Consider the following 24277-nt stretch of genomic DNA (forward strand, 5'->3'; position numbering starts at 1 on the left):
GGCGGCTCTCCAAACTCTTGTGGCGCGGGATTCCCTCTTCACCCCCTCCTGGACCCGCGAGGACACCAGCGTGCATGCACGGGGGAAAGAGACCGGTCTCCCGAGGAGAGGCGCGCTCGGGATTTAAACAGCGGCGGTGATGAGGCTTCATTTACATCAGGTGTCCCCATCACACGCCGCCAGCCCGAGCCGATTACACGCCCCTCCTCTCCCCTACACACCCACTCCCGTCGGGAGCCTGGAGAAGGGCGGCGAATACGGGACGGGGTGGTGATGAAAATTAGGGGGGCGGGCAGACGCCTCGCCACATTCCCCCCCCCAAGCGACATCCCCGTCCTAAGGTCGCCGCCCACGCAGGAGTGCTACCTTCCTCATCCAGGCTCCAGCGGTCGGAGTGGGCGGGGATTCCTCTCCAAGGCAACGCTCCCTCTCGCCGCGTACCGGAACAGGGACAGAAAAACCGGTATTAGTCGACAGCCTCAACCAACCGCAGGATAAGTGACTAACTGAAACATCACTTACCCTTCTTGCGGCTGGGAGGCCGTCTCCGTCGTTCCTCCGTCCCTGTCCGGGTTTTCACGAACTTTTGCGAGCGAGAGGGGATGACGTCATCAGGTGTTGCCCACTGCGCTGTCTAAGCCCCGCCTTGCCCGCATTCTCCACCACTGTGGCGGGAGGGGCAAACGACAGACACAGTGGGTGTGGCGTCAGGCCTCGGAGAGGCTTTTATTAAACAGAAAATAAGGGAAAGTGAGTCCATAAAGTAAAACAGTGTCCAAAATAAAAGGGGAGTCTGGTGTCCTCGGGTGCTGGGGCAGCGTGACGGAACGGTAGTGTTCAGAGGGGAAGGGTCCAGGAGAGGGGCGGAGTCCGGCGGCCGCGGGCGCTTTCCATACTAGCGCCGGGGTGCTAGGGCGGCGGCATCTCCGGCAGGCTCATCCCTCTCGAGCTGTCCGGCGCTGGGGCGGCGGCTTCTGGCGGCCTCAACCGGACCGCGGGTCCGGCGGCTCTCCAAACTCTTGTGGCGCGGGATTCCCTCTTCACCCCCTCCTGGACCCGCGAGGACACCAGCGTGCATGCACGGGGGAAAGAGACCGGTCTCCCGAGGAGAGGCGCGCTCGGGATTTAAACAGCGGCGGTGATGAGGCTTCATTTACATCAGGTGTCCCCATCACACGCCGCCAGCCCGAGCCGATTACACGCCCCTCCTCTCCCCTACACACCCACTCCCGTCGGGAGCCTGGAGAAGGGCGGCGAATACGGGACGGGGTGGTGATGAAAATTAGGGGGGCGGGCAGACGCCTCGCCACAGTATGTTTTGACACCTCTGCACAAAAGTGATCCGCCAAATGAGCCAGGTGTTGAATCATGGCAGACCTAATACAGAGTTACATAAGGAGAATTATCGCCCACTCTCTCTCTCTCTCTCTCTTTCCTCTAGCATCACACCCACTCCTCCCGCTCGCTAATCCTCACGCACGGCCCAAATGAATCACCATATTCTCTGCTTTGCCCTCTCCCATGCACACAAACACACAATTTCCTGAGCAAATAGCCCTTAGGGGGTTTATCGATTCTGCTGAGCTTCAGTCAGATCAACTTAAGGAGAGTGAGGCGGCTGTTCTTGGCTAAGTGCTAGCTCTGTGTGTGTGTGGAGGTTGTTACCTGAGGGGTGAGGCTGAGCTCGGGTGATCTCTCGCTGTCCGAGCTGTTGGTGCGTTCGCTGAGCGGTTTGGACAGCTGTCTCTCTTTCATAGGGGTCCCTCGCCTCTGTTTGGGGGTGTGACTGCCATCCAGTCTGGGGAGAATTGCACAGCTGCTTTTATTTATTTGCTATACACTCCATTTCATCTCATTATGTGCACAAGAGTCTAAAAAAGCAACAATCCTGTTTAAGAGTATAATTTCATGCACTGTAGCTGACTATGTACATAGTTTGTGGATAGAACAGATTAGGAGTGGGCGACCTAAATATCACGGTATGAATAATTTTGTATCATGCCGGAACTGTGGATATAACAATATTGTTCATTTTACAGGAAATTAAAATCTTGAAAATATACATATAAATGATGACAAATTATCATCTTTAAACACAGGTTTAATGTGAAACACCAACCTGGGAGATGGCATGTTAGTGCTATTGCTCCTCTGTGGGGTCCGGGGCCTCTCTGCCACTGATAAAGTAATGCAAGGGGTCCCGTCGGCGATCACTTCCACTTCATTGAGTTCCTATATCATTAAAGGAGACGTTCACTTCCTACTCACCCTCTTGTCATCTAAGATGTTAATGGCTTTTTTTCTTCAGTCAAGAAATTATGTTTCTTGAGGAAAACATTTCAGGGTTCTTCTCCACATAGTGTGAACTTTCAAAATGCAGTTTTAATGCAGCTTCAAAGGGCTTTAAACAATCCCAGCCAAGGAATAATGGTCTCATCTAGCGAAACGATCAGCCATTTTCTAAACAAATTGACAATTTATATACTTTTTAACCTCAAATGCTTGTTTTCAGTAACTCTGCGTGCACTCTGTGTATTCCGGTTCAAAACAGTTAGGGTATGTCGAAAAACTCCCATCTTATTTTCTTTTTCAACTTCAAAAACATAATTGTTTCCCTCTTTTTGTGTAAAGGGCATTTTTAAACACTGGGTCAGTACTTCTGCAATGATGTAGGATGATTTTGAAGTTGGAGAAGAAAATAAGATTATAAGAGTTTTTTGACATACCCTAACTCTATTGACCCGGATTATACAGAGTTCATGCAGAGCTAGACAAGACGAGCATTTAAGGTTGAAAAGTATATAAATTTTCAATTTGTTTAGAAAACGACCGATCGTTTCGCAAGATAAGACCCTTTTTCCTTAGCTGGGATCATTTAGAGCTCTGTGAGGCTGCATTTAAATTGCATAACTCAAGGGCACCATAGTCCACTATATGGAGAGAAATCTTGAAATGTTGTCCTCAAAAAACAATTACCTATTGACTGAAGAAAGAAAGACATGAACATCTTGGATGACAAGGGGGGGGGGGGGTGAACTTCTCATTTAACCTCTTATTAAATACTTGTAGGGCTGCCACTAACAACTATTTTTATATCAATCAATCTAAAGGACGATTTTTAATTTTTTACTTAAAAACATTTTATTTTTAATTATTATTATTATTATTATTATTATTATTTAAATGGAACCATTAAAATGGAATCCAGAAAAGTAATGGAAAAGAATTTGGTAAAAATAAAACTGTAAAACTTAATTACACAGGCTTTTTTTAATAAAAAAATAATAATAATTTAACCATTAAAACAGAGTATAGAAAAATGAAAACAGAAAAAATAAATTTGGAAATAAAACAGATTTCATAGGGCCTTATAATTATAAATAGACTTTTTTGTGGTAATAAAAATCTAGATGTAAGTGAACAATGGCCTTTGAAAAGACTTAAAATACATATATAATAGCAATGAGGCAATAATAATTAGTTCAAATTACATATCAAAAGCAAGAAATTATTGTTGCTAGAAATACATAATGTATTATAAACAATAGAGCTAATGTACATTATGCATTACTACAAAGGCCTGGAGAGGGCCCCAACGGCCTGACGATTGTTTTTACACTTCACTGCGCGATTAATCCTTTTTAATACTGACCAAATAACATTTAAGTCAAATGTCCACTTAATCTTTAATATTTGGCCATATCTTTATAGCCACAGACATTTAATGAATATGTGGATATCAAAACGTGTAAACTCAGAGTGAGGGTTTAAACTTTTATTTTGATATTGCGATGAACACTTAGCATAATGAGAAAGATATTGACGTATTCTTCTTAGTTTGCATAGGTTTATAAATGATTCACCTTACAAATCTGATAAAATGGCACAGATGAATGTTACACTAAACCCAAACTCACAACATGCAGAATGGGCAAAATGAAATTGAGGATTTTTAAGAAACGAATAGTCGATTAGAATTGCCGAATCATGACAGCCCTAAATACTAGTTCATGAGCTCATGGAGGATAAAATTTTACAAGTTTTACTGCAGACCTAAGAAGGGGCAGCTAAAGAGATGCAACCAGACTCACCAATGTGTCCATCTCTGAGAAAGCATCGTCCATGGTTGCACTGGGGGAACGCTGGAATTTACCAATCAAAGTCTGCTCACCCCTCTTTAGATGAAAGAATGGATGGGGAAAGGGAGAGAAATCAAAGAAATGAGACATACAGTGTTCACCCAAAAAAAGGAAACGTACCCCATGATTTACTCACTCTCAAGCCATCCTAGGTGTACATGACTTTCAGACAAATACAATTGGAGTTATAATAATAAATGTCTATTATAATGGCTCCTCCGAGTTTTATAATAACAGTGAATGGGTGCTGAGATTTTGAAGCCCAAAAAAGTGCACTCATCAATCTTAAAAAGTACTCCACACGGCTGCAGGGGTTAATAAAGGCCTTCTAAAGTGAATCGATGTGTTTGTGTAAGAAAAAATATCCATATTAAAACTTAATAAACCATAATCTCTAGCTTCTGCTAACTTTGTATGCGCATTTACAAGAGAGTGGCACAGTGGATGACGTAGGACGTAGAGCAGGGTTCGTACAGAAACTGTAAAATGAAATTCCAGGACTTTCAAGGACTACATTTTTGAATTTCAAGGATCTCAACCAAAGATCTCACTTATCGAACAAATAATAACTAATAAACTAATCAAACTAAAGTGAAGCACATGTGAGGTATTACAAAGTATACTACACTTTTGTATTTGTGTATACTTTTTCTTTTTTCTTGGTTTTGTTTTTATAACTGTACTGCCTTTTTGAAGCTCGGATCTAAATTTGTGATTCGTGATACGCGATTTGAAGTTCTGATCTGAATCAAATAATTTGGGATACGCAATCAGATTGGAGCATTTTTCGATCATTTTGTTACGCAATGGTTTAACTGCTTTTTAAAATTGTTACAAGTGATGTCGAAATTCAAAAAGGAATAGCTCTTTTAATTTGATCTGTTTTTCGCTAGCAAAGTGAATTGCTTGAAATGAATGATTGAAGTCATGAGTTTGACTCAATTGATTTGGTTCATCTGTTCCTCTTCTCGCATCTTCAGCCATGTTTCCAAGACACAGTCAGTACTACTACTTGCTTAGTTTGATTGTTTTCTGACATTAACTGAAATAAGCGAAAAAGGTATGTTTTTCGAACTGCGTGAATTTTGCGTGAAAAGGTATGTGCTTATTGATAAAATTAAACACTTATTTCATAGATACATTGTCTTTCAATAATTCAAGCACTTTTCAAGTACCCCTTCAGGAATATTGCTATTTTCAAGGCTTTTCAATGCCTTAAATTTCAAAAAGTCAAATTCAAGTACTTCAAGTACTTTGAGCCCCTTATATGAACCCTGGTAGGAATAGCGTAAGCTCCGGTGAAAATATGCTAGTCTAGAGATTATGATTTATAAAGTTTTAAATATAGATATTTTTGTTACACAAACACATCGATTTACTTCAGAAGGCCTTTATTAACCCCCCAGAGCCATGTGGAGTAGAGTGCGGATCGGGCCGCATTTTTCTGTCCGAGCCCGGCCCGCGTCCGACAGAGTAGTAACCGAACCCGACCCGAGCCCGACAGGCATTAAGATATTTATGTCCGAGCCCGATCCAAGCCCGACACAGTTAAAATCAATTTTTTTTCTCATACTAATGACACATGCACTTTTTTTGTGTGGAAAGCCTGCTTTTATTGGAAGGCGTCCAGAAATGTCAACAGAACAGATGAGATTGAGTGCATCAGCGCAGTGAGCGCACACGGGGAAAAAACCGTCATAACACAGGTGCACACAAGAGGCCTACTCAAATAGCCAATTGAAATTAAATAAACATAGCCCAACAAAAAATGGTCCAAGCTAACAGAACAAAATCAAATAATACAAAAATAGCAAACAAAAATTAAAATTAAATAATAACACAACAGTTTTGTGGGCCTATCGATAACATTAACAGTGTCCCCAGCGATAACATTAACGTAACACAAATGCAGCCTTATTGAAATGAAAATCACTCTTACCATTTTCCTCAAAACTGTATAGGCTACTAAAGTGCAACATGGGATCTATTTACATAATCCATCCATCAAAGTTTAGGCTAATCCATGTTCTTATGCAGAAAAAGGATTGCATCAACGGTGGATGGCTTCAAGGCTGTCCTCCTCTGCTCGATGGTCCTGCCAGCAGTGCTGAAGTTGCGCTCACTGCTACTGCTGCTGGCTGGAATGGCAAGGATGCCACGAGCAAGGACACTAAGCTTCGGGTAGTTGAGTTGCTGATCTCTCCACCAGCCCAAAACATCTCTGTCGTCCAGCATTGCATGATTATGAGTCGAGTACCTCTCGACTTCGTCCGTGGCATCTGCCACAGGTACATTTTCCCACTCCTCAAAATCAACTGCAGCTTTCTTGGGCGCAGGTCCTTCGGCGGCATCCTCAGTGTGGAGGTCACTGAGCTGTCTCCGAACCTCCAGGTGAAGGTCGTCTCTCTCTGAAGAGGACAACATTCGGAGCTGGCTATATTTAGGCCAAAGGAAAGTTGCTATTTTTTGGAGTTCTTGGATCTCCACTTTACGCAAAATCCAACTGAGATGCCGCTCGCGGATGATGGCTTGATAGGGGCTGTCAGTCGTCTTTCTGTTGCAGTGACGCTTCAGTCGCTCAAACCACAGAAACACCAGGTTTATAGTTGGGTACTGGTCCCCTTCAAGTTCACGCTGAGCATCATAAAATGGTTGTAGGAACTCGACAAGAAAATCAAGGACATCCGGAGATATGGCATCTATCCGCCAGCCCTCTGCACGGTCATTTAGTTTTTCGCGTAGTTCTTGATAAACCGACTTGACAGAATTTAAGGTCAGATATACCGTGCTAAACCTTGTGTCTGCCATTTGGATGACGGTTTTTGATAGCAAAGCTGCCATGCCCGTCTTTTTGACATATTTGACCAGTGCCTTGGTAGCTTGCAGAGTCTCGGCAACAGTCGGAGCATCTTCGGCCAGTTGTGTGGGGTCCAGGGCGTGTCGCATCACCGTATTATAAAGGTGATCTTGGCAGTCTAGTCTTCGATATGGTCTGAGGGCACTGATGACGTTTGAGCCTTGGTCTGTCACCCACACCACTTTATTTAGCTGACTCATATCCAGTCCATACTCCGTTAGAAGTCTGATGATTTCTCTCCTAATGTTCTCCCCTGTCTTAGCCTCTTCCAGTGGGAATGCAGCTGTTGTTAATACGGTGCTTATCATTTTAAATGTTTTTGTCACGAAATGGCAAGTGATGGTCATGTAACTTAATTTGTGGTAATCCTCCGTCCAGATATCCGTTGTCATTCCTTGTGGAGCACTTATTATGATGGATGGATGCACTTTATTGGACTCTCAACACCTATTCCTGCCATTATAGGGCTTGGAAGCGCAAGGGCATTTTTTAATCTAACTCGGATTGTATTCATCTGAAAGAAAAAAGTCATATACACCTAGGATGGCTTCAGGGTGAGTAAATCATGTGGTAGTTTTCATTTTTGAATGAACTATCCCTTTAAGAACAGCAGCAGTAAGGCAAAGCAAAGCTAAAATTCAGTGCTAAAATAAGGTCTTTCTCTAAATGGCACTCACAGGACTTAGCTTGTCTTTGCTGTGGCTGCACCTGCTATTCAAGCTACCAAACTCTGTCTGAGAGCTGGACTGTGACATGCCTTCGAAAAATGGCCTGAAACACACACACACACACACACACACACACAAAGAAAGCCAGGGTCAGAATAAGAAAACTGAGGTGTAGGCAGTTTGCCCACTCAGTGTGTGACTAAAAAAGCTTTTTATGTCAGTTTATTCCTGCATTTGAGAGTGAAATATGCTGCTTGTACAAATTTCCTATTATATGCAGTATTAGTATTCCGGAATCTTTTGCAGCAGAAACAGCAACGCTACATTTACTGGCTTCCTCCTCCATTATTTAATCACATCTGTGTAATGCAGAGCAATATTACTAAATCGATATCTGAAAGTGGGTGCCATAAGAATAAACATTAGCTAGTGAATGCAGTACCGGAGTGTGGGTTTGGGGGTGCTGATAATACTATCTGTTTCCTCCATGTCTGGGCCGCTGTCACTGGGGTTGTACATCTCAAGACTGTCATAGAGCTCATCAAGGTCCTCTTCCACATCCCGGATCTGCTCTTGGGACACATGATCCAAACCAAATCCCACCTGCATGCAAAATTTTACCCATCAATTGTACAGTCGAGGTCAAAAGTTTACATACACCTTGCAGAATCTGCAAAATGTTAATTCTTTATCAAAATAAGAGGAATCATATAAAATGCATTTTGTTTTTTATATTTAGTACTGACCTGAAAAGACAATATTTCACATAAAAGATGTTTACATATCATCCACAAGAGAAAATAATATTTTTTTTTTTATGATTCTTAATACTGTGTTGTAACCTGAATGATCCACAGCTGCGTTTTTTGTTTAGTGAAAGTTGTTCATGAGTCCCTTGTTTGTTCTGAACAGTTAAACTGCCGCTGTTCTTCAGAAAAATCCTTCAGGTCCCACAAATTCTTCAGTTTTCAGCATTTTTGTGTATTTGAACCCTTTCCAACAATGACTGTATGATTTTGAGACCCATCTTTTTACACTGAATACAACTTAGGGACTATTACAGAAGGTTCAAACACTCACTGATGCTTCAGAAGGAAACACAATGCTTCAAAAGACAGGGGGTGTAAACTTTTGAGCAGAATGAAGATGTGGACATTTTCCTTATTTTGCCTGAATATTGTTTTTTTTTTTTCATTTAGTACTGCCTTTCAGAAGCTACAGAAGATACTTTTATGTTTCCCAGAAAACAAAGTAAGTTAAATTTACCCTGATCTTCAAATTCTGGAGCATTAGTGAGCATTTGAACCTTCTGTAATAGTTGCATGTGAATCCCTCAGTGAGAAAAGATGGATCTCAAAATCATACAGTCATTGTTGAAAAGGGTTCAAATACATAAAAATGCTAAAAAACCAAAGAATTTGTGGGACCTGAAGGATTTTTCTATAGAACAGCAGGCGGTTTAACTGTTCAGGACAAACAAGAGACTCAAGAACAAGTATCTCTAAACAGAAAACAACGCAGCTGTGGATCATTCAGGTAAGAACACAGTATTAAGAACCAAGTGTATGTAAACTTTTGAACAGGATCATTTTTCATCAATTCAACTTATTTTCTCTTTTGGTCTTTCTGTAAACATCTCTTATGTGAAATATCTTATTCAGATCAGTACTAAATAAAAAATAACATGCAATTTGTATGATCCCTCAAGGTGTATGCAAACTTTTGACCTCAACTGTACTAATACAACATCATTATTGGACAATATTAGAATTTAGAGAATGTATCATTAATACTTTGACACAGGAAGTTGATTGTGTATGTTAGATTACCTTATGTATTGGTTATTAGCTATTAAATGAAAATAACTACTCTCATCTGTATAAGATGTTTATTTTTAGTCTTATTTTATTGTAATGTCCAAAATAACCAAATACGATCCTTAAACACTGGTGAGAATGGAAGGGAAAAGACCTCCGCGGGTGAATTACACTAAAGAGCGGGTGAATTTATAGACAGGCTGCAATTACCTCATCGGACACTTTGAACCATTTCACCAATGCCATAAGCTTCTGTTTGATGTTGGGTTGCTGGATTTGAAACACAAACACCTTGTTAGACAGAAACCGGGGGAGTCATAAGCAACCATAGCAAACAGACACAAATTAACAGCGTATCTGGCTGAGCAATAGCAGGGAACAAAAATAGCAGCAAGCAGAGAGTGAAAAAAAAGCTGTCACAACAAGCACAGAGCGCTGGCGAAGGGACTAGAGGCTTGTCAGCTAGAAGACAGAGCGCACAGGAAAACAAAACAGACTTGTGAAGGCATCTGAGAGGAGGAAGCAGATAATACATTAATGTGCTCAGAAGCCCCATCTCTAGAGTTTCCATATGATGGCAAAAATTGCAGCGGCTCCTATTGCAACCGCTGCTACATGTAAAGAACATTAGTGGCCTCAGGGAGAAATATGCAGTTGGTTCACTTCTTGGCAAGGCCTGAGTCAACATGGAGGCACAGAAAAAGCTGCTCTGGTTCTCTGAGGTCTGTTTTCTAATCCTGGAGAGATCACTTACATCACTTACGTTAGCTCTGGTGATAGAGGCTGTGGAAGGGAGTTTATGACGAGGTTTCTTTTTCCTTAGTTCATCCTCGTCATCATACAGGTACTGCACAAAAATGACAAACCATAATTTAAGACCTCAAAAACCTTACTTGAGAGACATAGTCACTGTGAATTGTTATTTTATTCAAGTACAAGAAAAGAAAATAGCTGCAAGCAGCTATTACCAGGGTTCAAGTGCTTTAGGACATTTAAGCACATATGTGACCCTGGACCACAAAACCAGTCTTAAGTCGCTGGGGTATATTTGTAGTAATAGCCAAAAATACATTGTATGGGTCAAAATTATTGATTTTTCTTTTATGCCAAAAATTATTAGGAAATTAAGTAAAGATCATGTTCCATGAAGATTTTTTTGTAAAATTCCTACTGTAAACATATCAAAATGTAATTTTTGATTAGTAATATGCATTGTTAAGAACTTAATTTGGACAACTTTAAAGGTGATTTTCTCAGTATTTTGATTTTTTTGCACCCTCAGATTCCAGATCTTCAAATAGGCGTATCTCGGCCAAATATTGTCCTATCCTAACAAACCATACATCAATAGAAAGCTTATTTATTGAGCTTTCATATGATGTATACATCTCAGTTTTGTAAAATTTTACCTTATGACTGGTTTTGTGGTCCAGGGTCACATATGACAAAAGAGATTACATATTAGAATCACCTGTGGCATGTGCTCACCAGGGTTTCATGAAGTTTTGAGTTTTCGTTTAGGCTTTTGGGTATATTTTGACAGGCTGCTTTGCTAACCGACCCAAAGGGTAAATTTCAAAATTAGAAAAAAAACGACTGACCTAGAGAGTCCAGAGAATTGTACTGCATTATACTTTTTTTCCAGACTAAGCAAAAAACCTAGGACTATATTTAAAAAGGAGTTTTTTTACATCTTCTCAATCATTTAACAAACAGTTTGATTTTAACAGCAGTGGTTCTAGAGGCTAAGTGGAGGTCTATTGTATGATACAGATATCATGTGTATGTGTGAAAAAATGTGCAATATAGAATCATTTATGATCTTGGAAAATGTGATATCGCCACCTAGTGGTGATTTTCATGTTGATAGGACAAATGTGGCATAGTTATAGCCATTTTTATGTTTTTCCCTCTTATAGCGCCACCAAGTGGCCAAGCTCCGTGACGTTTAAGTTATAGCTGTTTTAGTTGTAAAAGCTTTTGCGACGGTGAGTCGAAAATTCTAACTTTTTTTATCATTGATATTCGCTCTCCAGACAATCTTCCTGAACAGGTTTGGTTCTGATCAGGTGAAAAACCTAGGACTAGTTCACAAAAGTAGATTTTTCAAAAAAAAAAAAAAAAAAATTACCCAAAAAGAGCCAAGGACTCCAACGCCATAATACGCTTGAGCCGGTGACGAACGGTTTAGGATTTATGAGCGATTTCGTACTTTTGATCACCCCCGTCAGGCCGATTGGGGTGAGCCTTGGTGACATTGTAGACGATGTGAGTACTACCATCCCTCCAAGTTTCAAGTCTTTACGAATTACGGTTTGGTCTGCCTGATCAGTTTTATGTGGGGGTTGCTGATCCATGGCCATTCTAACAATTACAATAGGGTTTTAGCGCTACGTGCTTGAATTATATTACAAATCTGTGGCAATATAACTTAAGAATAGTTCAGCCAAAAATAAAAATGTGCTGAAAATTTACCTCAGGCCATCCAAGATGCAGAGGAGTTCTCTCTTAGAACAGATTTATAGAAATTCTGCATTACAATACTTGCTCACCAATGGATCCTCTGTAGTGAATGGGTGCCATGAGAATATGAGTTCAAACAGCTAATAAAAACATCAAAATAATCCACAAGTAATCCACACAAATAAAGTTTATCAATTAACGTCTTGTGAAGTGAAAAGCTTTTTTATTTTCAAACAGTTTTTAATAAGTTAAAACACTTTAATGATGGATTTGTTTATTACAAATATTATTTGCTGCTTTGAACTTTCATTTTGACAGCACTCATTTAACATCCATTGGCAGGTGATTTTATTAAATCTGTTCCTATGAACAAAACGAATCTACACTACCAGTCAAAAGTTTTTGAACAGTAAGATTTGTATTGCTTTTTAAAGAAGTCTCTACTGCTCACTAAGCCTAGATTTATTTGATCCAAAGCACAGCAAAAACAGTAAAAATGTGAAATAATTTTACTACTTAAAACAACTGTTTTCTATTTGAATATTATATTATTACTATTAAAATGTAATTTATTCCTGTGATTTCAAAGCTGTATTTTTAGCATCATTACTCCAGTTACATATATATTATAATATTCTGATTTGCTGCTCAAAAACATTTATTAATAATAATAATAATAATATTTTGAAAACAGCTGAGTAGAATCTTTTTAGGTTAATGAATAGAAAGTTCAGAAGAACAGCATTATCTGAAATAGAAAGCTTTTGTAACATTATACATGTATGTATTATCACTTTTGATCAATTTAAAGCATCCCAGTTAAATTAAATTGTTTTAAATATTGATAATAATAATAATAATAATAAATGTTTCTTGAACAGCAAATCAGCATATTAGAATGATTTCTGCAGACTGGAGTAATGAGGCTGAAAATTTTGCTTTGCTCACAGGAATAAATTACATTTTAAAATATATTCAAATAGAAAACAGTTATTTTAAACAGTAAAAATATTTAAAAACTGTACTACTTTTGCTGTACTTTGGATGAAAAATGCAGGCTTGCTGAGCAGAAGAGACTTCTTTAAGAAACATTTTTAAAAAATCTTACTGTTCAAAAACTTTTGACTGCTAGTGTAGTTTTTGACATTACATTAAAAAGAGACTTCAAAACACCTCTTTTTGTGTTCCAAGGAAGAAAAAACTCAAACAGGTTTGAAACTGCATGAGGATGAGTAAATGATGACGATTTTATGCTTTTGGGTGAACTAATCTATTAATGACACATTTTTGCTGCCTGTATTTCTTTCATTTCTTTCCTCGCTCTGCCTAGAGTGTCTTTTCACGCCATAGATGTTATTATACATTTGCTTTACAAAGTCACGCAGTGCATTTCTTCAGTGATTTGACTAATTCACTAAACAGGAAAGATGGCTGAATATCAAAATCAATCACTTCAATCTCACAGGCCTTACCTGCCCCTGTAGAGGGTCATCACTGCCGTCCTGCTCTGACGAATAGCTTTCTTCTTCCTCCTCAGAGTAATTATCGATGTCTGGAGAACGATCTGAAAGGAAACAGGAACCACGTGCAAGTGATTAAACCAGAGCAGGCCTTGCTAAAGAACTTGCTAAAAGTGTTCTCAAAAATGTTAAAAAGCAGCCCTGACCTCTTTTTTGTAATTTCTCATTAGCCGCTTTAAATTGAAATATCAAATTGTGCAAGTCTCACCGGATAGCTTGGCCTTTGGTCCCTCTGGGTCGATGGGTTGACTGGAGAGAGAATAGACCCTGATCTCAGCAACGGGCACTGGGGTGTCCTTCACCGTCGTGTGCAAACCCAACACCTGAGCACCTTCTGTAGGGTGCTGCATCACCTGAGAACAAAGAGAACAGAAGCCATAAAGTAAATTCTTAAAAATGTGTAGTCCACTCAAAAATGAAAAATCTGTCAACACAAAAGAAGAGATTTTCATTTAGATATTTTTGCAGCAAAATATATTTAATGATTTCTGCAATGGGGTAAACGCTGACAGAATAGCGGAATCCGTTAATAAAAATGGAATTTACTGTATAATGCGTAAGGTTACAGAATTTGCCAAATTTGGGATAATAAATCAAAAGTAGGTCAGTATACTTAAATCAAAATGCGATATGGACTAGTGTCTGTGAATATTAAGCTGCAAAAAGACTACTTAAACATGAATCCTGCATGTTTTTTTTACTTTTTAAAAAGTTAAATTGTATTAATGATGGATTTGTTTATTACAAATATGCAGTTTTTCACTTCACAAGATGATGGACTGTATTAATGTCGATTAAGTTTGGATCATGCTGTTTTTTATCAGCTGTAAGTCTCAATTTGACGGCACCCATTGACTGCAGAGGATCCATTGGCAGGTGATTTAATTAAATCTGTTCCTATGAAAAAACTGCACTACCAATCCAATTTTTTTGAACAGCAAGATTTGTATTGTTTTTTAAACACCAAGCCTGCATTTATTTGATCCAAAGTACAGCAAAAACAGTAAAATTTGAAAATATGTTTACTTTTTTAAAATAACAGTTTATATTACAATATATTTGAAAATGTAATTTAATTAAATAATTATATTATTTATAATTATAATAATTAATTTAATTACTAATAATAAAATTATGATTAAAACATTTAATAATAAAATAAGGAAAAATAAAATACAGAGAATTTACCAGAAAAATATTTAACTGACTTTTCTAGGGGGGGGGGGAAACGGTAACGGCAAAAACAGCAAAATTTGGAAATATTTTCACTACTTATAATAACGGTTTTCTATTTAAATATATTTTAATATGCAATTTATTTATTTCAGAAATCATTCTAATATTCTGATTTGCTGCTCAAAACATTTTTTTTTTTATTATTATTTTGAAAACAGCTGGGTAAGAGTTTTTTTGATGAATAGAAAGTTCAGACGAACAGCATTTTTATTTCAGATAAATGCTGATCTTTCTGTTCATCAAAGAATCCCGAAAAAATGTACTCAACTGTTTTCAATATTGAAAATAATAAAAATAATAAATGTTTCTTAAACAACAAATCAGCATATTGGAATGACTTCTGAAGGATGTGACACAGAAGACTGAAGTAATGATGCTGAAAACTTAGCTTTTATCACAGGATTAAATTACATTTTAAAATATATTCAAACAGAAAACAGTCATTTCAAATAGTAAAAATACTACTTGGCTGTGCTTTGGATCAAATAAATGCAGGCTCGGCGAGCAGAAGAGGCTTCTTTAAAAATATTAAAAATCTAACTGTCAAAAGTTTTTGAACTGGTAGTGTATGCGCTTTAAATTTGTATTCTTGTTGATTTCGAATTTTGTTTAGAGATTAATTTTTTCTTCATGGCTTGAAATCAATAATAATGTGACATGATGTGGATGTACTTTCAACAGTTAGTCATGTACTGAATCATAGTACAAACACAAATGTCTCAGCATTTATTTGGCCATTAAATCACAGATACAACATGACCTGCGTGGATTTCTGCTGCATCTGTGAGAAGTTTCAGTACTGTTAACTCCATTAAAGTGATATAAAACTGACTGATGCACAAAAAGACTTCCTCCCCTCCTTATACAGCAGTTTTTCCATGCATTTTATGTAACATTTTCAAACATGTGCTGAAATGTGGTTTTAAACAAGATTCACACAAGCAGTCTAGAATTACAAAAAATGCAGCTGAACTGGTTTTGTAGGGTTTTGCGTAGGGTTCCTCACCTCAGCCATATTTATCATTCCTAGGGCGAGGGTCTTATAGCCCAGTATAGTGCGGTTCTTGTACCTCTTGCGTCTCTGAAGCATAATCTGAAGTTTGTTGGCATCTCTCTTCAAAAAGTGTGGGTACTAAAAGAGACAAAGTACTGCAAAAGGTAACATTAACAGAATCAAATTCATTATGGGAAGAGTGTGTCAGTTAGGGACTTCCGATAAGTTTCATCAAAACAAACCATAATACCGTAATATTAAATCTACAAATGTCACTTTAGTTCTAATCTCATCCAAAACGCACACAAACAGCTAACCTGAAGAGAGAAGGTCAGCTGAAGATCAGTCTCAGTAAGGCCAGCAGAAGACAGCATGATTTCATTTGACCGCAAAATGCGTTTTGAGCCCTAAAGAGACATTTACACTTAGTCACCCAAACATAGATTTATATTCAAGTGATTCAAACCAGTAAAACAAATTTTACCTGAAGTTTAACTGCAATGACCACCGAAGTGAGATCCCGGTCCAGCTCTTTCAAAATTACCAATTTTTTCAGAGTTAGACTGAGAAGTCTGCAAGAGAAAACAAGAGAGAGATGCTCTGAGGACAAGTTGCTATGGCAGCTGAATGAATAATCTGTCCCCAAGCCGGCTTATCAAGTTTACCTCCCAGAGCTGACATTTTGGCCTTAAATCCCAGATGCAATTTTGGCTGACATTTCACCTCAAATTCCCACACAACAATTGTGACCTTTTCGTACTGTGACTGAGAAGTGCCATGATGGTTTTTAATATATGTCACTGTCAGACAATTACAAATTGAAATATGCGTAATATATTCAAGGGATTGACATTTAACACATATGCTGTTGTTTTTTTACTTCTGTAGAACACAAAAGAAGCATTTTTTAATAATTTACACACTCTTCTTTTTCCATAGTGCCCTTTTTGGAGCTTAACATCATTATGAAAGGTCATGATATGGAAAAGCTGCTTTCTTTAAATCAGCACAGGTGATTGGATCGACATAAGGGTGAGTCAGATTGTTCATTTTTGCACTGAATTATCTATCTATAAAATGCACGTACATAAAACAAACATGACTGGAGCTACAAAATCCGGCTAGCAATCTAAGGACAGCTACCAATTGATCCTGAAATAAAAATCCACCGCAATCCACCGCACAGAGACAGGACATTTGAAGCAAACTGGCAAAGAATGCTATGTCCCAAAAACTGGATTGTCCTCTGATACATCTCCACAAGGTGTCTGGCGATGTTTTTGGCCTGAAGTCAAGAACACCGCACTGGTGATATTAGATTTAGGGGATAAATCTCACAGTGACACAGCTCTCAAGCACTAGGCTTATTCAGTTTCTGTGACAGGTTGTGGATTTATACAATGAAAGGAGAACATGGTCATGAATGTTTAAATACGCATGCATATCCAAGCCACTATGAAGACTATGATAAAAGTAACATTAAATATACTGCACTAATTAATTCCACACATACACATACATACAGTATCTCACAAAAGTGAGTACACCCCCTCATATTTCAGTAACCACTTTAGGATATCTTCTCAAGGGACAATACTATAGAAATGAAACTTGGATTTATTTTAGTGTAGTCGATGTGCAGCTTGTTTAGCAGTATAGATTTACTGTCCTCTGAAAATAACTCAACATACAGCCATTATTGTCAAAATAGCTGGCAACAAAAGTGAGTACACCCTAAGTGATAACAGCAGTATGTTGTTTAACCATGCAAAGCCACATGTCCTATTCATCATGTTTATGTTTTTGTCTGCTTGACAGGACCATACAAACTTGTGTATCTTGGATTAGAATGGCAAAGAACTCTCTGAGGACTTGAGAATTAGAATTTGTTGCTCTCCACAAAGCCGGCCAAGGAGTTACACTACAGTGGTTAGGGTCATATAGAGGCTTTCCAAGATGGGTTCCATTCGGAACAGGCCTTGCAAGGGTCGATCACTGAAGTTGAGCACTCGTTCTGTGCGTCAGGTTCAGAACCTTGCTTTAAAAAACATATGCATGAGTGCTGCCATCATTGCTTTAAAGGTTGCGGAAGTAGAAGGTCAGCTTGTCAGTGCACAAACCGTACGCCGCACACTGCAACAAGTCGATTTGCAAAGGCGTCTTATCAGAAGGAAGCCTCACAAGAAATTCCCACAAACAGTTTGCTGAAGACAACCTGTCCATAAGCATGAATTAATGGAATCATGTCCTGTTGTCTGATGAGACTAAGATAAACTTGTTTGGCTCAGATGGTGTCCAGCATGTGTGGCGATGCCCTGGTGAGGAGAAAATTGTGTCTTGCCTACAGTCAAGCATGGTGCTGGTAGCATCATGGTCTGGGGCTACATGAGTACTGCTGGTACTGGGGAGATGCAGTTCATTGTGGGAAACATGGATTCCATTTAGGGATGCACCGAAATGAAAATTCTTGGCTGAAACCGAAAACCGAAAAAGAGGAAAACCAAGGCCGAAAACCAAAACACCGAAAGAATTATGCCAATTATTAGTACCATTGCATTTATGGCTATGACTGTGTCCTAATCTTACTAAAACCAAGGCATTACAACTGCATAAATTAATATTAATGTGTCAAAGAATAAATCAGTTATATTAATTGAAACAATTATTATCAATCAAGTATTATATTACTTAAATAACATATACATATATTTTACTGCCTTTGTTTAAATTGTTTAAATTTTTATAACACATTATCTTGTGGATCCATCAGTTCACATTTACAAGTCTACGCGTTTCTCTTCCAGCAGGAGGCGCTTTCAGATTGGTAGTACACAAAGCAGCGCAACAAATGATTTTGAAACGTGCAGCGCTCATATTTATTCAACGGATAGCCTTTTGAAATTTCATCGCAATTCTTGTCTTTCAGTCCCCACATTTAAGACCACCTGAAATCATAATTAAGACTTTCTTAACCCCTAATAACACTGCAGTCATCAATAAAAATTAAAAGCTTTATTTCAAGAACCGACTTTCAAAAACAAACCTTACACAAAATACTTTCTTTTCCCACCATGTTCGGGGCACAAGAAAAATATTAAGGGACTAAATTAATATCAGCATATGAAGTATAATCGTCTCTCATTGTCTCTGAGAGAATGCACGTCAGATGCTGAAAGCACCGTCAGTTTTTACTTTCACTTTAACATATTGCGCAGTTTTCACGTTGCTTGTGTGATATCCATTGGCTCACCTCCATGGTTTAAAACATAAATATTTATAAATATACAGTATATAGAAAAGACATATCTTTAAAATATTGCGACGTAACACCAACGTAAAGCCAATGTTTTTCTCTCACTGAAAGCAACATCTGTCTCGATCTCTGCTCTCATCGCTGCATGCACGACTGCAGACGCACCCCCTCTTGAAATTTCGGCATTACAAGTTTTGCAAATCGCTATCCGTGGGTCTTTCTCAGATATACTGAAATACGTCCACACCGCAGACGTGTTGCTTCAGACAAGCACGTGCAGGTTGCGGTTTCTGTTTGCGTCAACATACTGTTTCGGCCGTGTTGTTTCGGTAATAAAAATCCTTCGGCCGAAAACCAAAAATGCTCTTTTTCGAAAATTTTCGGTGGCCGGATATTCGGTGCATCCCTAATTCCATTATGTACTGTACATTCTGAAGCAGAACATGATGCCTTCCCTCCAGAAACTAGGCCGAACGGCAGTTTTTCAACATGATAACGACCCCAAACACACCACCAAGATGACAACTGCCTTGCTGAGGAAGCTGAAGGTGATGGGGTGGCCAAGTATGTCTCCAGACCTGAACCCTTTTAAGCACCTGTGGGGCATCCTCAAGCGTAAGGTGGAGAATAGGGGTGTAAATATTAATCAATTCGTATCGATGCATCGATTATGCAGCCGACGATTCAATGCATCGATTCGTCCGCAAGAGTATCGATTAATGTGTTTATTTTGCTGCCTGTTTGTTCACCTGTCTATTTTTAGCATCCGTTCCGACCTTTCTTTTACTGTCTATGGCTCCGACGTAAGCGTACTACCCACTCCTAAGCTGCGGGTGACGCCGCTAACCTCATTATTGTCTTCTACTTCACACGCATTACTTACTTTTCACAGTCTATCTATGTTGTTCATGTTCACACACCTCAGCTGTAGAGGTCAGTCTGTAGGCTTATGTCCTAGACTTTTGTAACTTTTGATTCTTACTGCGCTTAAACTGTTTTGTTGAGTAACTGTTCTATTTGCAATGCCTCTATTATAGCTCAAGCCATGAGCCATGCTCCTAAATACCTCATTCTTCTAAAATATTTTATCTTTTGTAGTGAATAGGCTGTAGGCTTATGTCCTACTTACTTTTTGTTATTATTGCACTTAACTGATTTTGTGGAGTAGTGTTCTATTTGCAGTTCATCTACTGCAGAGGATGTGTGACCATTACCTCTTAATAAGATGCAAATTGTATTTTCAAAATGTAACCAATTTTGTATAAAAGAAACTTTTTTTAAACAGTGAATAGGCTAATTGGCCATAGTAGACCTGCACTATAAGCATTAGACTTTATTTTGTTCTTATTACAATTTATCTGATTGCACTTTGTAGATGCAGTAACTTTTCTATTTGCTGTTCTATTTGCAGTGCATTGAGCACAACTGCTATAGTGTAACATACACATTATGTGAATAGAATACTGTTTCTGTATTCTCAATAAAAGGCAAATTATTTACTATTTTTGTTGATTTATTTGAAACTTAATAGATATCATGTAAAAAAATATATAGTATTGAATCGGATCGAATCGCATCGTATCACAGGGAATTCTGAAGTATCGAAAATAATCGAATCGCTGGCTTAAGAAATCGGTATCGTATCGAATCGTCTTGAAGGCTCCGATTTACACCCCTAGTGGAGAAGCACCATGAGTCTAACGTCCAGCAGCTCCATGAGGAGTGAAAAAGGATCCCAGCAACAACCTGTGCAGCTCTGGTCAATTCCATGCAAAGGATGATTAAGGCAGTGCCAGATAACAATGGTACTGACACAATATATTGACACTTTGGACAAGTTCACTTATGGCGCTTTTCCACTACACAGTACCAGCTCGACTCGGCTCACCTCGGCTCGACTCGGCTCTGTTTGGTTTTCCACTGTGTAAAAGTTGTACCTGTACCTCCACAATAGTACCTGGTTATCATAGCGACGCTACAAGAAACTGCCGTGATGTAATCTTCTACGCGACACACACCCGCTGTCTGCACCTCCTCGTTTGACCACGGCGTATTCTTCCGAGTTGCCATAATATGTAATGGATTGGATATGTCACGCAATCTCTGGCCAAACTTTTTAAAAATGGCGGGGGTTTTCTGGATACTATTGCTGGCGCGTGCAATGATGACGCAGTGAATAGTGACTATTCTCTCTGACCAATCAGCAGTCTGCTGTGTTTTCACGTCACATTTTAGTATCGCCTTAGCTCGCTTGGAACCTTGCCGGAGGTGGTACGAAAAAAAGTACCTGGAAGCCGGTACAGGTACAACTTTTTCACAGTGGAAAACCAAACAGAGCCGAGTCGAGTCGAGCCGAGGCGAGCTGGTACTGTGTAGTGGAAAAGCGCCATTAGGGTGTACTCACTTTTGTTGCCAGCCATTTTGGTAATAAAGGCTGTATATTGAATAACTATCAGGGGACAATAAATCTATACTGCTATACAAACTGCACACTGACGACTCTAAAATATATCCAAGTGTAATTTCTATAGTACTGTCCCTTGAGAAGATATACTAAAATGGTTTCTATTATATTAAAAATATCAGTAAGCTTAATATATATATAATATTACCATTTAGTGGATACTTGCAATTGGGAGGTGGCTGTCCCGAACCCTATAGGGCTGTAACGTCCCAGTCGATTAGTCGATTAATTGGTCGATATGGTCTGGTTCGACCAAAATTCTGATTGGTCGATTTTTTGCCGCGCTCATTTCATCAGTTTGGCCGTGCTTATTTCATCAGGTGGAAAGCACTAATTGCTAATGGGGGTGTTTTCAGAGCACCCCTGTTTCACAGGGAACAGTCTGTTTTCAGAACACCCCCATTGTTTTCACTTTTTTGGATTAGCCCAACCCGCTGGAGAAGAGAGACAGATAAGTAGGCTTTTGGGGCCGTTCACATGTAGCGTCTTTTGCGCGATCAAGTTCGTTATTTCAAATGTAGATGCGCGTCTTGCGCGCGCATAATGGAAGCGACGTGGTCGCGACGCGCACGCGGTGCGACGCGCTCGTTTTTCCGCTTCATCAGCTTCCTCACGTTTTTCCGTTACATTGAAACCTCAGCAGAAACAGCTCATCATTGTGGTCCAAGGATTTTCTGAACTTTATGATTTGTCAAGCCTCCATTATTTTGACGCAAATAGAAGCAACAATGCATGAGACGCATATAGGCTTGGAGCTAGAGCGCAGCTGATGGTTGCTTAGAAACGGCAGACGCTTCCGGAGAGCAAGCGCCCGAGCGCTTTGTTGACATTAGGAAGAAAGCATCGCGCCTAGCGTTTTTTCCACGCGTTTTTAGGCGCGACATGTGAACGGCCCCTCATCCAAACGGAAAAATAATATCACGGAAGGAATTGTTAAGTCTATTCGTGTCTCAGCCGCGTAGCTGAGCTCTAATGTTCAGCCTCGCTCTGTGCGAGCTGCGCAGAGCGGCTGAAATGATAGTGTCTGACAGTTATACTTATAACATATGACTAAAATAATTTTCTAAATTATGTTGCACATTCCTCAAAAGTTCTTGTGATATCACTAGTTGACAACATAGTACTGTTTTCAGAAATCACAGGCTATGATATTGCGCAGGTGCACGTGATGCACCGCTGTCAGAGACGACAGACTCGCGTGTCAGACTCATTTCAATGCAAAATAATTAGGTAAAAAACGCTTAAATATACTGCAAAAAGTTTTTTATGTTTATTTATAATTAATTTAGGCAGACACCAAGGCTACCAAGTACTGAGTACAGTAGGTATCTAATTAATGTAATGTACGTTTTTTTCCCTCCACAACGTCATTTTTAGTCGACTTTTAGTCGAAAGTTTCTGGACTTCAGTCGACCAAGATTTTCTTTGGTTGATTACAGCCCTAGAACCCTAACCCATAAATTTCTACTTATGATTAAATAATTTTAGCATTTTATTCCATTGCTGTTCTTAAAAATATCTATATTTATCTTATATATATATATATATATTTATTTATTTATTTTTATTTATTTATTTTATTTATTTTTAAGTGAAGTTAAAAAACAACATATATTATATATTTTCTTTGTAAACTATGAAACTTATCTACATGGTAAATGTGAACACCATTTTTCTATAATCAGTGAGCTCCTTTGTCTTAGCCATGACTGTCCACAAACCAACAGCAGAGAGCTTCTGTTTTTCACCTGTTGAGTTGATTAAAACAGCTGTTCCCAATGAATCAGGTAATTAGGATGCTTTAGAACAGCTTGGACTATTTGGAATGGTATAGAACTTTGGATTTTCCCATAGACTGTGACAGTTTGCAAAGGGTATGAATAATTTTAGACATGCCACTTCTTGTTCAAATGTAAATAAAAGCTTGTCTTATCTTTTGGGAGAAGCCTGTGTCATTTCCGGACAAAAAAAAAATTGCTGGTTGAATAAAAGTAACTAAGTCAGAATTTGCCAGGGGTATGAATAATGTCAGGCTTGACTGTATATCCTCCCACTTTCAAATTTCTTAAATATTTGTGTAAACATTTGTATGAACATAAAAAGATTCAACAACTGACACAAATGGAACAGATTTCCCAAACATTAGACAAATAGAAATAGAAGTCCCTGAACAGAGTAGGAGTCAATATCAAAAGTAGCAGTCAGGATGTGGTGTGCTTTTCCACCAGTTGCTTTAAGTGCGGTGCTACAGTGCATCTCATCTTAATGGACTGAAAAAGATTTGCCAGTTATTGCGGTGAGATGTTACTTCACTCTTCCACCCAAGGCACTTGCAACTTCTTGGACACGTCTGGGGGTACATATGGTCACATGTAGTCTGGTATTACAAGGACGATCAGCTGTCCTACCTGTCTCCCTGCAGCACTATCCTAGGCTTAGGCTATCTTACATTACAGACATTGCAGTTTCCATTGCTCATTTCCAAGCTACAGATAATGTTCAATGCCCTTGCATTACCTAAAAGCAACATCTCATGCTAAGCTAACCAAGAAAAGACATTAATACATAATAGCAGCATGAACCCAGTCCTCTCTTCAAACTGAGCTATATTGAACTGGGTCTAATTCACTTACAAGTCAGTCCCTGTGCATTAGTGTAACTCTAGAGCACATAGGTAATGAAATTGGGAGAGGAGGGGCGAAAGAGACGCACATCTCACCTTACAGTGATCTTATGCAAGATTCTAATGGGACAATATGCTGCATCGTCAATTTAGGCTTTACGTTCAGCAATAATCTTACTCATGTAGTTGACTGGAAAGTACAAAGTAAAAAATTAAACCCTAATACAGTCTCAAAAAGCTTTT

General features: G+C 38.9%; 2 protein-coding genes across 2 annotated transcripts in view; one reads left to right on the plus strand and one right to left on the minus strand.

The window, feature by feature from the left end:
* pacs1a (phosphofurin acidic cluster sorting protein 1a) overlaps positions 1–16263 on the minus strand; it is a 29478-nt gene extending 13215 nt beyond the window's left edge. Inside the window, 12 exon segments of the mRNA XM_073824232.1 lie at positions 1666–1798; positions 2120–2232; positions 4092–4175; positions 7674–7767; positions 8107–8267; positions 9692–9751; positions 10236–10328; positions 13417–13508; positions 13673–13817; positions 15707–15832; positions 16012–16101; positions 16179–16263. Of these exon segments, the coding sequence (XP_073680333.1) occupies positions 1666–1798; positions 2120–2232; positions 4092–4175; positions 7674–7767; positions 8107–8267; positions 9692–9751; positions 10236–10328; positions 13417–13508; positions 13673–13817; positions 15707–15832; positions 16012–16068 (1158 nt within the window). The 5' untranslated portion in view covers positions 16069–16101; positions 16179–16263.
* A 1801-nt stretch (positions 16264–18064) lies between these two features.
* The window catches only part of LOC141291987 (calpain-1 catalytic subunit), a 17374-nt gene continuing 11161 nt past the window's right edge, over positions 18065–24277 (plus strand). The window contains exon 1 of the mRNA XM_073823971.1: positions 18065–18115. Coding sequence (XP_073680072.1) covers positions 18065–18115 — 51 coding nt within the window. The remainder of the gene's footprint in view (positions 18116–24277) is intronic.

The sequence above is a fragment of the Garra rufa genome, chromosome 19 (assembly GCF_049309525.1).
Source record: "Garra rufa chromosome 19, GarRuf1.0, whole genome shotgun sequence".
NCBI lineage: Eukaryota > Metazoa > Chordata > Actinopteri > Cypriniformes > Cyprinidae > Garra > Garra rufa.